The sequence below is a fragment of the Oryx dammah genome, unplaced genomic scaffold (assembly GCF_014754425.2).
Source record: "Oryx dammah isolate SB20612 unplaced genomic scaffold, SCBI_Odam_1.1 HiC_scaffold_3, whole genome shotgun sequence".
Taxonomy (NCBI): Eukaryota; Metazoa; Chordata; class Mammalia; order Artiodactyla; family Bovidae; genus Oryx; species Oryx dammah.
Window position 1 is genome coordinate 45,568,297 of NW_024070187.1, and position 15,577 is coordinate 45,583,873.

At 36.1% G+C, this 15,577-nt stretch overlaps 1 protein-coding gene across 1 annotated transcript in view; it reads left to right on the top strand.

Moving 5' to 3' along the window:
- The window catches only part of TBC1D19 (TBC1 domain family member 19), a 160,048-nt gene that overhangs the window by 131,924 nt on the left and 12,547 nt on the right, over window positions 1-15,577 (top strand). The window contains exons 16-18 of the mRNA XM_040237983.1: window positions 4,048-4,080; window positions 5,996-6,105; window positions 8,136-8,227. Of these exons, the coding sequence (XP_040093917.1) occupies window positions 4,048-4,080; window positions 5,996-6,105; window positions 8,136-8,227 (235 nt within the window). The remainder of the gene's footprint in view (window positions 1-4,047; window positions 4,081-5,995; window positions 6,106-8,135; window positions 8,228-15,577) is intronic.

Below are 15,577 nucleotides of genomic sequence, written 5' to 3' on the forward strand. Positions count from 1 at the left end.
TTTACTGTTTGAATTTTGGGTTAATAAGGAGAATGCTAGTGGAAGGAAAGAGAAAACAGGTATGACAGAGTCTTGCAAAGTAGCTATATTTAAGAAGTGCGCAGAAGAGAGAACTAGCCCAAAAGACAACAAAACAAAACAAAAAACTGAGCAGCAGAAGCTTCTGAGATAGGGAGCCTGATCTGCACGGGGTCTGGTGGGCTCAGTCTAGAGAAGGGACTTTCAGTTGCTGGGGGGCCAGGACACACACACACAGGAGATGTTAGCAATCAAGAGTTGGGATGAGAGGAGTGGAAACCAGATTATAAGGAGCTGGGGATACATAATGAGGAAGTAAAGGAAGTTAATTCAGATCATGTTTTTCAAATTAAGCTTGACTTCAAGAGGAGAGAGATTAGACATTTGTTTGACAGGAATGTAAGGTCCAGGAAAAAAATGGACAAGTCCTCCTTCTCCTCTTCTTCTTGTTATTAGTGAAGGTATTTATAATGTCTTTGGCTGAAAGGTTGCAGTGAAAATAGAGACTGGAGAGAGGAGTACTTCCATAAGACCTAGCCACCCCTTTCCTCTGCTCTTCCACTAGTAGGAGTGAGAGCCGACGCCACCACTCTCTGCCTTCGGGCCATCCACCTCAGGAAACATCCCGGTTCATGCCAGTCACCACACGAAGCCCAGGGCCTCCAGGTCACCCCTTCACAGGTGACTCTCACCTCCAGAGCCTCAGTGCCTCTTAAGACCGCCTCCCTTACCCGGCCTTGTCCTCTCCGCCCCCGCTGCCTCCATTATTCCTCTTCATGGCTTTGTCACTGGCTGACATACGTGCTCTTATTTCATCATGACTTCCCTGTCCTTGATAAAAAGTAAGCTCCAGATCTCAGAGCAGTGTCTGGCACATAGTAGAAACTCAGTACGTATTTGTTAAATGATGAACGTAAAAGGGTGGGGAGGAAAATCGGTGGGACAGGATTCCAAAGCAGAGGTTGGCAAACTTTTCCTGTAAAAGACCAAATAGTAAATATGTAAAATTTTGTTGGCCACAAACAGTCTCTACTTCTTAATACTATTTATTGTTTTCTAAAATAATCTTTCAAAAATGTAAAATCCATGCTTAGCCCACAGACCACACATAGACAAGCCACAGATCTGACCTTAATTTCTGTGAGAAAAAGCGAAGGAAACGGGATTAAGAACAAAGGTGAAGATGGTAGCTCTAAAAAAAAGGAAAGGAGAGGTCTCCCTCTGAAGACCTCCCTAAAGGGCAAAGAGAAAAGAGATGAAAGGTGTGCAAAACCTTTGAAGTAAAGAACAGACAAGCAAGAGAATTTATTTCAGTGGCATCGGCCTCAGTGTGGGGTGGCGGGGGGGAATGAATTCTGCAGTTGGGTGTGAAGCACTTGAAGAGTAGGACAGCTCTGAGAGAACAGGGAAGCTAATTACATAGAGATAAATAAAGAAAATGATAAACATGGTGGGATTCAGACAGAGATGAACAACATGAATCTGTGTTGTGTTCTGGAAGACAAGGGGAAAGTGGGAAAAGGTAGATCCTAAGAATTATATCTTATGAAGTTTGAGTGATGCTGCACAAAATTTTAAAGGTGGTTGGCCTGGCATACTAGTTCAGAATATATTTTGTTTTCCTCATACTCTTTTTTGATAAAATTACTTGTAGAATCATCATAGAAATATGAGTTAATTTGTGAATGATAATATCAATAATTGCCTTTATTTATGAATGGCTAAGCTATAGTTGTATATGCATGTGTACTCAATTGCTTCAGTCATGTCTGACACTTTGCGACCCCATAGACTGTAGCCCACCAGGCTCCTCTGTCCATGGGAATTCTCCAGACAAAAATACTGGAGTGGGTTGCCATGTGCTTCTCCAGGGGATCTTTCCGACCTGGGGATTGAAACCTCATCTCCTGCATCTCCTGCATTGCAGGTGGATTCTTTACCCACTGAGCCACCTGGGAAGCCCAAACTGTAGTCATTATCTCTCATTTAGTCATTTATATAGTTCTAGTATTATCTCTCGGAGAAGGCGATGGCACCCCACTCCAGTACACTTGCATGGAAAATCCCATGGACGGAGGAGCCTGGTGGGCTGCAGTCCATGGGATCGAGAAGAGTCGGACACAACTGAGCGACTTCACTTTCACTTTTCCCTTTCATGCATTGGAGAAGGAAATGGCAACCCACTCCAGTGTTCTTGCCTGGAGAATCCCAGGGACGGGGGAGCCTGGTGGGCTGCCGTCTATGGGGTCGCACAGAGTCAGACATGGCTGAAGCGACTTAGCAGCAGCAGCAGCAGCAGCAGCAGCAGCAGCAGTAGTATTATCTCTGATATACAAGATGAGGAAATTGAGAATTAGGGGAATTAAGAAACAAGGCCTGCAATGTTCTTAAATGAGAGAGCTATATGAACCCAACCAAGTCTGTCTGACACCTGGTCTGTGCTCTTAGTGTACCTCAGTAGGGTGTTGATCAATGGATTACTGTCAGTGTGGAAGGAGGTCTCTAGTGACAAGTCCTGTCCTCTATCTTGTTCAGCATTTTTTGATGCTCTAGATGAGGATATAGATAGTGCATTTATCAAACTTTCCAGCAATGCACACCCAGGAAGAAGAGGGAATACATTAGATAACAGGATGAGGATCCAGGATTGTCTCAAATTGGAATGGTTCACCAAAGAGGAAATGTAATAGATATAAGAATACAGCCCTTTACTTATGTCAGAAAAAAACTGCACAAGTATGCTATGCTTTAGCTCTAGGGTGTGTGGGGAAGAAAAATGCTTGAAGGCTTTCGTCACCTCACTTGACTGTGGTGAACTGTACTTTGTCCAGAGGAGAATAGAATAGAGAAGCTATTCAGGACCACTTCACTTGGGGAACTGTTAAAGGAACTCATAAAGTCTCAGAACAACAACAAGAAAAACAAAAAATCACACACAGAAAACCCAGCCTGATGGTGATGGTGTTGGGAGTGGGGGAAAGAACAGTCAGTGTCCGCCAATGTTTCTGAAAGTTTTCATAGAAGATAAGTTAGGATAGTTCTGAACTAGGATTAGTAAGTGGGGGTTACTAGGAGCCAGAGTTTGACTCTGTATGAGAAGTAACTCCCCCTAAATTAAACCTGTTCAAAATTTTAACTGGTTTCAATGGGAATTAATGTATCCCCTATTGCTGAATGTGTTTTAGACTGAGACTGAACAATCATTTGTTAGAACTTACTCTAGATGACCTCTAAAGGCTCTGCCAACACCATGGTTTTGCCTCTGAAAATGTCAGATGAATAAAGCATTCCCTTCTTATTTTTCAAAATAGTAAACTCATTTTTCTTCTGTGTTTACAGCCTAATCTAGTACTGTGTTAGATATATGGTGGTGTATATATTACAGAACTTCTGTTTTGAACTTAAGCTGTCCAAGTTCTAATTTTTCACTTAGAATGTGACAAGATGTTTAGCACACCAAGTCAGGCTTCAAGTATTTCTTTTAAATGGATGTGTTCTTTTGTATAATTCTTGCCAAAGATTACACTGAATTTGTACCATATTCCTACCAATGTTTTTTCCAAATCACATCCTATGACATAACTTTTGGTAAGTTTAAAGGGAATATGTCTATACAAGAGGTACCTTGAAATGCTCACTTATCTTTTAACAAATTAAATCTAATATACAGCTTGAAGTTGTTTCAAGAAGGACTTAATCTATTGACTTTCTGAGACCATTAGTTCTTAAACTTGGTTCTGTGATCTGCCTTGTTCTGTTTTTGTAACACATATATTCATAGTCTTAATTTTCAGCTTTATCAATAGAAAGTTAACCAGATATGTATTGAAGACCTCTTGATTGCTTCTCTAAAGCTGTTAAAAAGCACGTCATTTTGTTGGTTACCATCACTAAGCTTTTTCTGACATTCATGAACAAAGTTGAAGCAAAAATAGCAAAGCTCTCTGTTTTTGGTTTTAATCCCCTAAAGTTTACCTAATAAATAATTCAGTGGGTATACTAATTGAAAAGAAATACTTTTTTTTTTAGGTGTAATCCCTTTTCATGGATTTTCAATGTATGGTAAGTTAGGCTTTAAAATACTCACTGTTTCATTACACTTTAGAAAATTTAAACATGAACCTCACACTTTATATTGCATCACCCACACATTCAACAATGTTATTGTGAACTTTTAAACATTGGGTTTGGTATTTGTTTATATGTCCAATTAAAATTTTGCTGAGATGATGATTGCTTGTGAAATTAAACATACCATGAAAATGGTTCTATGGTTTACCATTTTCTAATTCACTAGAAATTAGAAATTCACACTGATATTTAGTTTTAATAGCTGTAAAAATTCCTAAACTAATTCCCGTGAGTCTTTTTGAAAAATATTAGATCAGAAAAAATGCAAAGGGAAGGACAACACCAAGTGAGCTCATGATTTCTTCAGACTGGCTGGTATGCAGAGCAACAGTTACACTGAAGTATGCGGTCATCCTGAGTACACACAACAAACACGTGTGCACATTTGAGAGCCCTGAGCACCTTTCTGCCTCACATGTCTTTGAATGAGGAATGCAGGAAGCGTCACAAAGATAAGCAAGAAGGAGAATGCTCTCTCTCCTAATGCCATTCAGTTTTTCATTTATCTGCGTTACATATGAACTTGTTAAAGATTCTTGTCCCAACTATTCCTCCTCCCCGACCTTTAGAGTAAACAGAAATATAAAGTTTACCTTTGTAAAAAGAATCAGCAATAACACTCTTCTTTGTAAAAAAAGCAAAAACCCTCGAGTGTTCAGCATCATTCCATCATGGTGAATGACATAATATAAAACTTTTAAAACCAGCATACAACAAAAAGGATTCAGAGTGTCTAGAAATTTTGCATTATGCTTCGCTTGGCTTTATTCTCTTGAGCCAGCAAAATTTCATAACATAATACATATTGTTATAGTGAGGTTCCAGCATATTTCTCTTTTACAAATATGTGAGGAATTTAAAATAGAAAACCTAGCAAGGTTAAGAATATAAATTTTTATCTTTAATAATAAAATGTAAGCCCTTTAATCCTTTTATTTTAATAATCCCAACTGCAAGCATTTTTCAAGTAAATAGTTTTTAAAAGGTGTACTTGAGTGATTTAGAGAACAGTTAATGATGTCAGGAAGTTTAAATTTTCTAACAATTCTCAGAGTACAAAATACATCATTGACTCCTGCCTATTCACAGATGAAATAATCATATTGTCAGGTTGGCATCTGATTTTAAAAATCTGACTTTCTGACATTCAGCTGTGGGCTCTCTGGTTGAGGTGACCCACCTGTGCTTAACTGCCATAAACAGTGCAAAAGAAAATTTAATTCAAATTCATTAGAGATTGTTATCACAAGCACACAAAAAATTCATTAGAGAAATAAATTCTTAGAGTTGTTTTACTTTAAGCCTATGAAAACTGTCTAGAAACATATTGGGATATGCCAATGTTGACCAATAAGCCTGTTAATCAGAATTTTAATTTTCAAATTCCATCAGTTGAAGACCAACTTTCTAAAAGCTAGTTATAAATCATCTTAGATTTTACTTACCTGATGTCAAAAATTTAAAAATTTGAAAGATCCTTGGTGGGACAAAGTAAAAATGAATTGCCTGGATGTCACTTTGTCATTATTTCAATTTAAAAAGAGAGAGATTTTATGTAATTTTTAAAAGTTGCTTTGAATTTTTAATACCCTTATGTGGTTCCATTGTGTTATTCTACTGTTGGGATTATAAAACATTTTATAATTTACTCCATTAAAAAAATTTTTAATGACAGTTTTTACATGTGCATATATTCCCTTTTCAACATGAAAAAAGAATATATATGATTTTAAACTTGAATGAATATTACCATAAAATATTTATTTATTCTTTATGTTTTGTGAACTTATCTTTTCAATTATAGTACTTCTGCAATTTTATCAATTAATTTTTCTTACTCTTTCAGTTGCACCACTTTGTTTTCTATACCATGAACCTTCCAAACTGTATCAGATATTCCGTGAGATGTATGTGCGTTTTTTCTTCAGGCTTCATTCCATCTCTTCTCATCCTTCTGTAAGTTCATAAAAAATTGGATCAAACCAGACTCTGATTTGTTCTTTTCACCTTAAGAAAAACAAATTGTCAAGCATCACTTTCCTATGGAAAAAAATGAAAGAATAAATTGATACTTAAATAGTTTTAGTAATAATGACAAAAAAGTCCTTTATCACTTGCATTTAAATTATCTTTTATATGTTGAAAGAATAAACATAGCAATGTCTATATTGTTTTCTTTGACAAAGATGACTATGTTTTTTGAACACTGGTTTCCTCATCTCTGAAAGGAGGTTAGTGCTGAGTTTCTGTGGTGCCGTAGGAAGAGTATGAAGCACTTGGGTAGTACTTGGCTCATGGCAGGTGTTCAGTAAACAGATGCTGTTGTTTTTATTGTCATTATGATCATCATCATCTTTGTTAATGAAAATTAAACATTTATTTGTCCCTTATTTTTCAATATCATGTTTGACTAATTATCCATTATCAAACTAGATATTTTCTTTGTGTTTGTTCAATAGATGGCTCCTTGGTCTTAACAAGAAATTCAAGGAGAAGCATGTTGGGAGTCGTATCTGTTTTATTTTGGCCAACCCTTTATTGTATCTTCCCTCCCCGCTCCTACCCTCCTTAACCTGAATAAAAACAAGTATTTATTTCAGTTATGCTTTTTCTGTCTTTGGGCCTGCTTTGGTCTGCTTGTGAGTAACTTGACTGACACTCCCAAAGAAACATTAAAATTGGAACATGTCAGGGCTACCAAATTTCCTGAAAGAGAAGATTGTCACACTGCTACTAAACTAAATAGCAGTTCATCATACCTCCTCCCCATTTTAATCCTGTGTATTCCTAGTCCACCTTCCTCTGTCTGGTGTTGCTCTCAAACATTGCTGATAAAAGCTGGCAAATAACAGAAATCAAGGATGTCACAGATGAGCAAATGAAGTGCTACCAAACTATCATGGGTCTCTTCTCTCTGAGATAACTTGATATACTGTCTATATTGCAATAATGTTTAATCTAGAATAACCAAAAATATATTATAATTCTCTTTTCTAATAAGTCATACTTAGCGTCAGATTTCTTACTCTCATGTTTTATTTTCATACTTCAGACTTAAAAAAATTTTTTTTTTAATTTTTAAAACTCTGGCTATTCCTTCTGGGCCTCCATGCTGATCCTAAGCTATCCTCTTCCAGCTGACTGGGACAGCCCTGCCTCTGCCCTTTCTTTATTCAGTGAAATAAAGACTTACAGGCAGTCATCTCCTTTTCTGGCTTGCAGCCAGACTGAACTGTTTAGAACCACGACAGCCTTACTTCTTTAGAAACTCAAAAAGAGGATTAGAACTTCCTTACAAAGAACAACCCTGAGGAATGTTGAACTGCAAGAAAGACTTTATTCAGAGTTGTCAAGTAATTAATGCACTTGAAAACCCATCTGCTTTGTACTCTACAATGCCCTTTTAAAAATCTATCCTTATACTCAGTAATCAAACATTCTTGTTTGATGACTTCCTGACAGAAATTTCAAGCAGTCAGTCTTTCCCTGGGGATGGGTTTCGATGAAAGAGTAAAAAAAGCAGGAAATATTTTCCCTGATGGGTGAGGCAGCTGAAAGAAAGGAGCATACGGAGGAAGAAAGTAAGGGTGTGGCTACAGTGCCAGAGAAATACCTGGAAATTGGACTGCATCCAGAAAAAACTAATGTTGCCGAACCTAAGTGATAATGTATGACTTACAGAGTAGCAGGCTTTCTAGAAAGTGATGTTTTTCTTGAATTCTGAACATTACTATATGCCAGCTTATGCAGGGAGCCTCTTATTGTTAAAAAGGAGGCTCCTTAGCATATTTATAAGAGTGAGTATCCATAAAGAGGGATAAACTTATTTTTAATGTTTTAGAGATCATTGGTGCATTTCCTGTCTTTGGCTTTTAAACAATACTGATATTGATCATCTTTTTCTCATTTCTGTTTGAGTAATTTGATGGCAGAGTTCATTTTTAAATACTAAGTTATGCATTTCTCTTGTGACTTATCGTATCCAGGGTATTGTGTCACTCTGTCTGCTGTTTGAAACTCTTCTGCAAACATATCTCCCCCAACTCTTTTATCATCTGCGAGAAATTGGGGCTCAACCGTGAGTATTTTTCTCTCCTAATTGAAGAACAGATTGATATCAGAAGGCTCTTTTTAATCATCAAAGATGCAGTGATTTTTTTCAGAGAAATTAACATTTTCCCCAATAAAACAATAATTGCTGCTGCTGCTAAGTCGCTTCAGTCGTGTCCGACTCTGTGCGACCCCATGGACTGCAGCCTACCAGGCTCCTCTGTCCATGGGATTTTCCAGGCAAGAGTACTGGAGTGGGTTGCCATTGCCTTCTCCGAGAAAGAGGTACAAAGTAGTTGGTTTAACAGAAAGAGGTGCCAGCGAACTTTTAGAATCTAATACATAGGGTAAAGGAGTGACCTAATGATATGCAAGTTAAAAACTTCACTCTTAAAGTCTGAGAAATTGGCAGAAGCAGCCTGTATGTGCAGACCTCTCTCTCCCTGGGATTCTCCAGGCAAGAATACTGGAGTGGGTTGCCATTTCCTTCTCCAAAACAATAATTATCAAGTAGTAAATGATAACACAACATTGTGCCAAAAATTCTTGGAAGACTTACCAAAATCCTGATAAATTCTTATTTGCTTGGATTTTTGTGCTTGGTACAAGAATCACCAGAGAACTAATTCCAGTTCATAGTGAAAGATGGTGACCAAATTGAGGTAAAAATCTGTGGAAACAAATACTACCTGAGAAAGATGATAATACTAAAATTGTCAGTTTAGGGCAGATTTATCAGAAGACAACTTTGAAAGCCAGATCAGTTAAAGTTTGCCATCTTTCACTAAGTGAAAAACTAAATCAGTTATCTACTAATGGTTGTACACTGTGATTTTTCCTTCTAAAAGCTTGAATTTTTGTTTATTTATCTCAGTGTGAGTTATCAGTAAATATCCCAGTACGAGTTATCAGTGAATAGGTTGGGTACCTGTGGACCTCATTATCATTGGCTCTCTTTTCTTGTTTTCAATTAACAATGTCCATGGCGGTGGCACACCACTCCAGTACTCTTGCCTGGAAAATCCCATGGACAGAGGAGCCTAGTAGGCTGCAGTCCGTGAGGTCTCGAAGAGTCGGACACGACTGAGCGACTTCACTTTCACTTTTCACTTTCATGCATTGGAGAAGGAAATGGCAACCCACTCCAGTGTTCTTGCCTGGAGAATCCCAGGGACAGGGGAGCCTGGTGGGCTGCCGTCTATGGGGTCGCACAGAGTTGGACACAACTGAAGTGACTTAGCAGCAGCAGCATGGCAACAGAAATTTCCAAATGATTCATCAGTGTTTTGTTATTGTCTTCCTCTTTGTGTACCTCATATAATTTATTGATAATACCTAACAATCTTTCTTTTATAGCCAATAACAAATAGAATTCTGTTAATAATTATTATTATAAAACAAAATTGTGGCAGAAATATATTACACATGTATTTTTTTGTGTGGTAAACTGACCTCATTTTTTATTATTGTGAAACGAATATTTGTATATATCTATGCTTTTCTGTAGACATTTAGATAATTGTTATAACTAAAATCCTGATATTTTCCTAGTCTATTCATATACTTTAATCATTAAAAGGAACAAATTTATTTCAATAAATTATGGTAAACATCAAAATTCTAATGAAAAGAAAGTGTAAAAATTCAGTTGTCAGGCTAGAAATCAATTATTAAAAGACTTTCATGAATTAAAACTAATGCTATTGGAAAGTTTTAATTAGAATTTAATTTTTTACTAGATATAGGACTTTTCAGAATATCTCCTTCTACTTGAGTAATTTGTGCATTTTATCTAAGTTATCATATGTATGGACATAAATTATTCATAATATTCCATAATTATTCTTAATTAGCCTTGTACTGTCTTTAAAATCAGAGTGACACTACCTGTCTCATTCCTGAGATTGATGTTTGTATCTTGTGTTTCTTGATTATTCTGGCCAGAGGCTTATTTATTTTATTCTTTGAAAAAATCAGTTTTGGTTTTATTGATTTTCTGTTTTTCTATTTTCAGTTTCATTGATTTATCCTCTTTTATTTGTTTTTTTCCTTCTGGATGCTTCTTTTTGCTTTGTTTTGCTCATCTTTCTGCTTGCTTAAGGTGAAATTTAGAGAATTGATTTCAGATATTTCTTTCCTAGCAGAAGCAATAGTAATGTTATAAATTTCCCTCAAAATACTGCTTTACCTCCACTCAACAAATTTTGATATTTTATGTTTCCACTTTCATTCAATCAAAATGTTTCTTAATTTCTCTTGTGACTTCCTGTTTGACCATAGTTTATATAAAAGTACATTGTTTAATTTCCAAATATTTGAAAAAAATGTGATATCTGTTATTGATTTCTATTTTAATTCTATTACAGTTAGACAATGTGCTTCTTAAGATTTTAGTTCTTTTAAATGTTGTTGTAGTTTGTTTTATGAGCCAGAGTATGAGCTACCTTGATGAATCTTTAATGTATACTTAAAAAGAATTCATTTCCTGCTAGCATTGAGCAGAATGTCTATAAGTGGTAATAAAGTCAAGTTTTTTAATAATGTTCAAGACTTCTCACTGTTAATTTTCTGTCTACTATTTCTATTGATTATTGAGAAAGAAGCGTTAGAGTCTCCAATTATAACTGTGAATTTGTCTTTTTGTTTCTACATTGCTCTCTCTATATATATATATTTTTTATTTCATGTATTTGACACTGTTTTTAGGAGAATTGATCTGTTTATCATTATGTAATGTCTTTTCCTAGTAATAAATCTATGTCTGATATAGCCATTCCAGCTTTCTTTTTATTAAAATTTATATAGTGTATTCTTTTCTGTCCTTCTGCTTTTAGAGTATTGATTATCTTTATTGTATCATCTTTAGTGTACTGATGTCTTTACTTCTTGGGCTTCCCTTGTGGCTCAGCTGGTAAAGAATCTGCCTGCAACGTGGGAGACCTGGGTTCAATCCCTGGGTTGGGAAGATCCCCTGAGGAAAGGCTACCCACTCCCTGGAGAATTCCATGGACTGCAGTCCATGGGGTCACAAAGAGTTGGACACGACTGAACTATGTCTGATATAGCCATTCCAGCTTTCTTTTTATTAGAATTTGTATCGCGTATTCTTTTCTGTCCTACTTTTAGTGTATTGACTATCAATGTCTCTGTTTTTCAGGTGGCTTTCTTATCAAAAGTATATTCAAGTCTTTCATTGTAGCAGTTTAATTGGTGTGTTTATTCCATTTATATTTAATGTAATTGGTATTGGGTTAAAATAATAACAGTTGATACCATTAACTATTTTGATAGACTTTTTTGTTTGTTCCATGTGCTCTTTATCCTTTTTTTTCCTCTTTTCCTGCCTACTTTTGAATATTTTTTATTCCATTTTTATCTCCAGTATTGAGTTATTATTTATACCTTAAAAAATTTTTTTTGATAATGTCTGTCTTAGTTCAGTCTGGTACAACATATTACTATAAACTGTATGACTTATAAACAACAGAAATTTATTTCTCACAGTTCTGGAGACTGGAAGTCTAAGATTAAGTTGATAGTATGGTCGAGTTCCAGAGAGGACCTTCTTCTAGGTTGCAGACTGCTGACTTCTCATTGTATCCTCATGTAATGGAGAGCAGAGAGGAAAAACAAGCTGTCACATAACTTTATGAAGTCACTAATCCCAATCATGAGAACCTACTTCATCTTCAGTTCAGTTCAGTTCAGTCACTCAGTTGTGTCTGACTCTTTGTGACTCTATGAATCACAGCACACCAGGCCTCCCTGTCCATCACCAACTCCCAGAGTTCACCGAAACTCATGTCCATTGAGTCGGTGATGCCATCCAGCCATCTCATCCTCAGTCATCCCCTTCTCCTCCTGCCTTCAATCCCTCCCAGCATCAAGGTCTTTTCCAGTGAGTCAACTCTTCGCATCAGGTGGCCAAAGTACTGGAGTTTCAGCTTCAGCATCAGTCCTTCCAATGAACACCCAGGACTGATCTCCTTTAGGATGGACTAGTTGGATCTCCTTGCAGTCCAAGGGACTCTCAAGAGTCTTCTCCAACACCACAGTTCAAAAGCATCAATTCTTCAGCCCTCAGCTTTCTTCACAGTTCAACTCTCACATCCATACATGACCACTGGGAAAACCATAGCCTTGACTAGACGGACCTTTGTTGGCAAAGTAATGTCTCTGCTTTTGAATATGCTAGCTAGGTTGGTCATAACTCCTTCCAAGCAATAAGCGTCTTTTAATTTCATGGCTGCAATCACCATCTGCAGTGATTTTGGAGCCCCCAAAAATAAAGTCTGACACTGTTTCCACTGTTTCCCCATCTATTTGCCATGAAGTGATGGGACCAGATGCCATGATCTTCGTTTTCTGAATTGAACTTTAAGCCAACTTTTTCACTTTCCTCTTTCGCTTTCATCAAGAGGCTGTTTAATTCCTCTTCACTTTCTGCCATCTAATCCTAATTAACTTCCAAGGGCCACATCTCTTTCCTATTACTATCACATTGCAGGTAGTTTCAGTGAATTTGGGGTAGGGATGGGGACACAAGCATTCGGGCTATGACAGTGCCTTGGGCTTCCGTGATGGCTTAGCAGGTAAAGAATTCACCTGCAGTGGAGGAGACATGGGTTTGACCCCTGGGTCAGGAATATCCCCTGGAGAAGGAAATGGCAACACACTCCAGTATTCTTGCCTGGGAAATCCCATAGCATTATCACTAAAAAAATGTGCATGCCTTAATTAGAAAATACTTTATGCAGGATTTACAATATACATCTTTAATCTATCACATTCTATTTTCAAATAAACTCCAGGCCTGGAGGGCTTCACAGGCAAATTCAGCTAAACATTTCAGGGAGAAATAATACCAATTATTGTTTTTTTCTGACTGCTATCAAGGTCTTTGTTTCTCAACAGTTTATTTATGATATATCTGGACATGGATTTCTTGGGTTTATCCTGTTCAGGGTTTGTTGAACATCTTGAATTTGAGGGTTATTTCTTTTGTCAAATTTAGGAAGTTTTCAACCATTATTTTTTTTTTAAGTTTCATCTTTTTTTTCCCCAAACTTTAAACTTTTTATTTTGTATTAGGGTATATCCAGTTAACAATGTTGTGGTAGTTTCAGGTAAACAGCGAAGGGACTCAGCCATACATATACATGTATCCATTTTCCCGCAACCATTATTTCTTCAAATATTTTTTTTCTGTACCACTCACATTCATCTTTTCTTCTGGAACACAAATATTAAAACTTTTGGTCTTATCCCACAGGTTTCTAAAGCTCTTTTCATTTTATTTTTAATTCTTTTTATTCTGTAGTTCAGATTAGACACTTTCTATTGACTTATACTTAAATTCACTGGCTCTCTCATTGTTTATTTCCATTTTGCTGTTGGATTCATCCAGTGAGGGTTGCTTTGTTGTTATCATTTTTGTATTTTTTAGTTCTAAAATTTATATTTGGTTTTAACAAAACTCAGAATTGTACATTAATAAAAGCAAATTCACTGTATATAAATTATGCATCAATAAGCTTTATTTCTAAGAAACTGATTCCGTGCTAGATATACTAGGGAGCAGGGAGGCATAGTATGTGGTACTCTTGGTCTAATAAGACACTATGAGAGATCCATAAAATGAAACTAGTTGAAGTTAATAATTTAGACTTAAAAGTGAATTTGTTTTGTTTTGGGCCACACTGCATGCCTTGTGGGATCTTAGTTCTCAGATCAGGGATCGAACCTAGGTCCCCTGTAGTGGAAGCATGGAGTCCTAATGGCATGCCAGGGAATTAGTGAACTTTTAAAATTTAAAACATTTACTGGCCAAAAGTTTTTTTGGCATCTATAAACTAATATTCTAAAACCAACCAAGAAACATGATTTATAATACTACTGCCTACATGTACTTTGTTATATTAGAGCAATAGTTATATAATATTGAGGAATTTCTGAAACTTGGGGGTCCTTTTTCAGTCTTAGGAAAATTAATATGACATCAACAAAGGCAATCTCTAGATCCCATTTTCTCTTTTAAGAAAAAATCCTGGTATTTATATAATATTATGACAGTTTTAACAAGGAATTTGGCTAAAACCTCTCAGGGGCAGTCAAGTGATATTTAATTGCTAATAGATAGTAGAGAAATATGAGAGAGTATTTTATCTCTTCAGGCACCAAAGCCAGGTTTGTTTCCTGATTCTAGAGATAAAATATTATTGTAACATAACCTTGTTATGAAACAGTAGGATCTCATACTTTTTAGGATTTTTTTTTTTTCACAAAATAGAATTTAATTGAATTTTCTTGTTGATCTTTCAGAGTTCTGATGACCTCCTTTTTAAAACTAAAGGGTTGAAATCAGAAATCTATTTCTAAGTTCTCTTATAGCTTTTCTATTTTATTTTTCTTTTGCTAAGTTGCTTCACTCATATCTGACTCTTTGCAACCCCATGGACTGTAGCCTACCAGGCTCCTCTGTCCATGGGATTCTCCAGGCAAGAACACTGCAGTGGGTTGCCATTTCCTTCTCCAGGGGATATTCCCAACCCAGGGATCAAACCCGGGTCTCTTATGTCTCCTGCATTGGCAAGTGGGTTCTTTACCACAAGCACCTGGGAAACCCCTTATAGCTTTAAAACTATTTTTCCTTGTCTGTTTTGTATCCTTAGTAGCCATTTGAGTGAAATCTAGGAATATAATTTATTGAATTGGAAAAATATGCAGCTATAAGTATTTATTTAAGTATCTTGAATAAAAATTCAAATAATCTTGGCTTGCCTGGAACTGTTGAGACTATAAGATCACCTCATTGATAGCTAATTAGTACATATCCTGAAAAACAAAATGTAGAAGTGAGTTTTCTAAAGAATGAACTACAACATAAAGTAGGACTCTGGAATATAATTCTTTCTCTTAATGCTTTTGAGATGACTAATTTGGGAACTCAAGGTTTCTCAGCTGAATTTTTACAGCTGTTAATAGAGTACTTGAGTTTTTTGAAATTATTTTATTGAAGTATAGTTAATTTACAATGTTGTGGTAATTTCTACTGTATGGCAAAGTGATTGAGTTATACATATATATATTCTTTTTCATATTCTCTCCCATTATGGTTTATCACAGGGTATTGAATATAGTTCCCTTTGCTATACAGCAAGACCTTGTTGTTTATACATTCAGTATATAGCAGTTTGCATCTGCTAATCCTGAACTCCAATCCATCCTTCTCCTGTTGGCCTTGGCAACCACAAGTCTATTCTCTATGAGTCTGTTTCTGTTTCGTATATAAGTTCATTTAAGATTCATATTTTAGATTCCACATATAAGTGATATCATATGGTATTTGTCTTTCTCTCTGACTTAATTCACTTAGTAT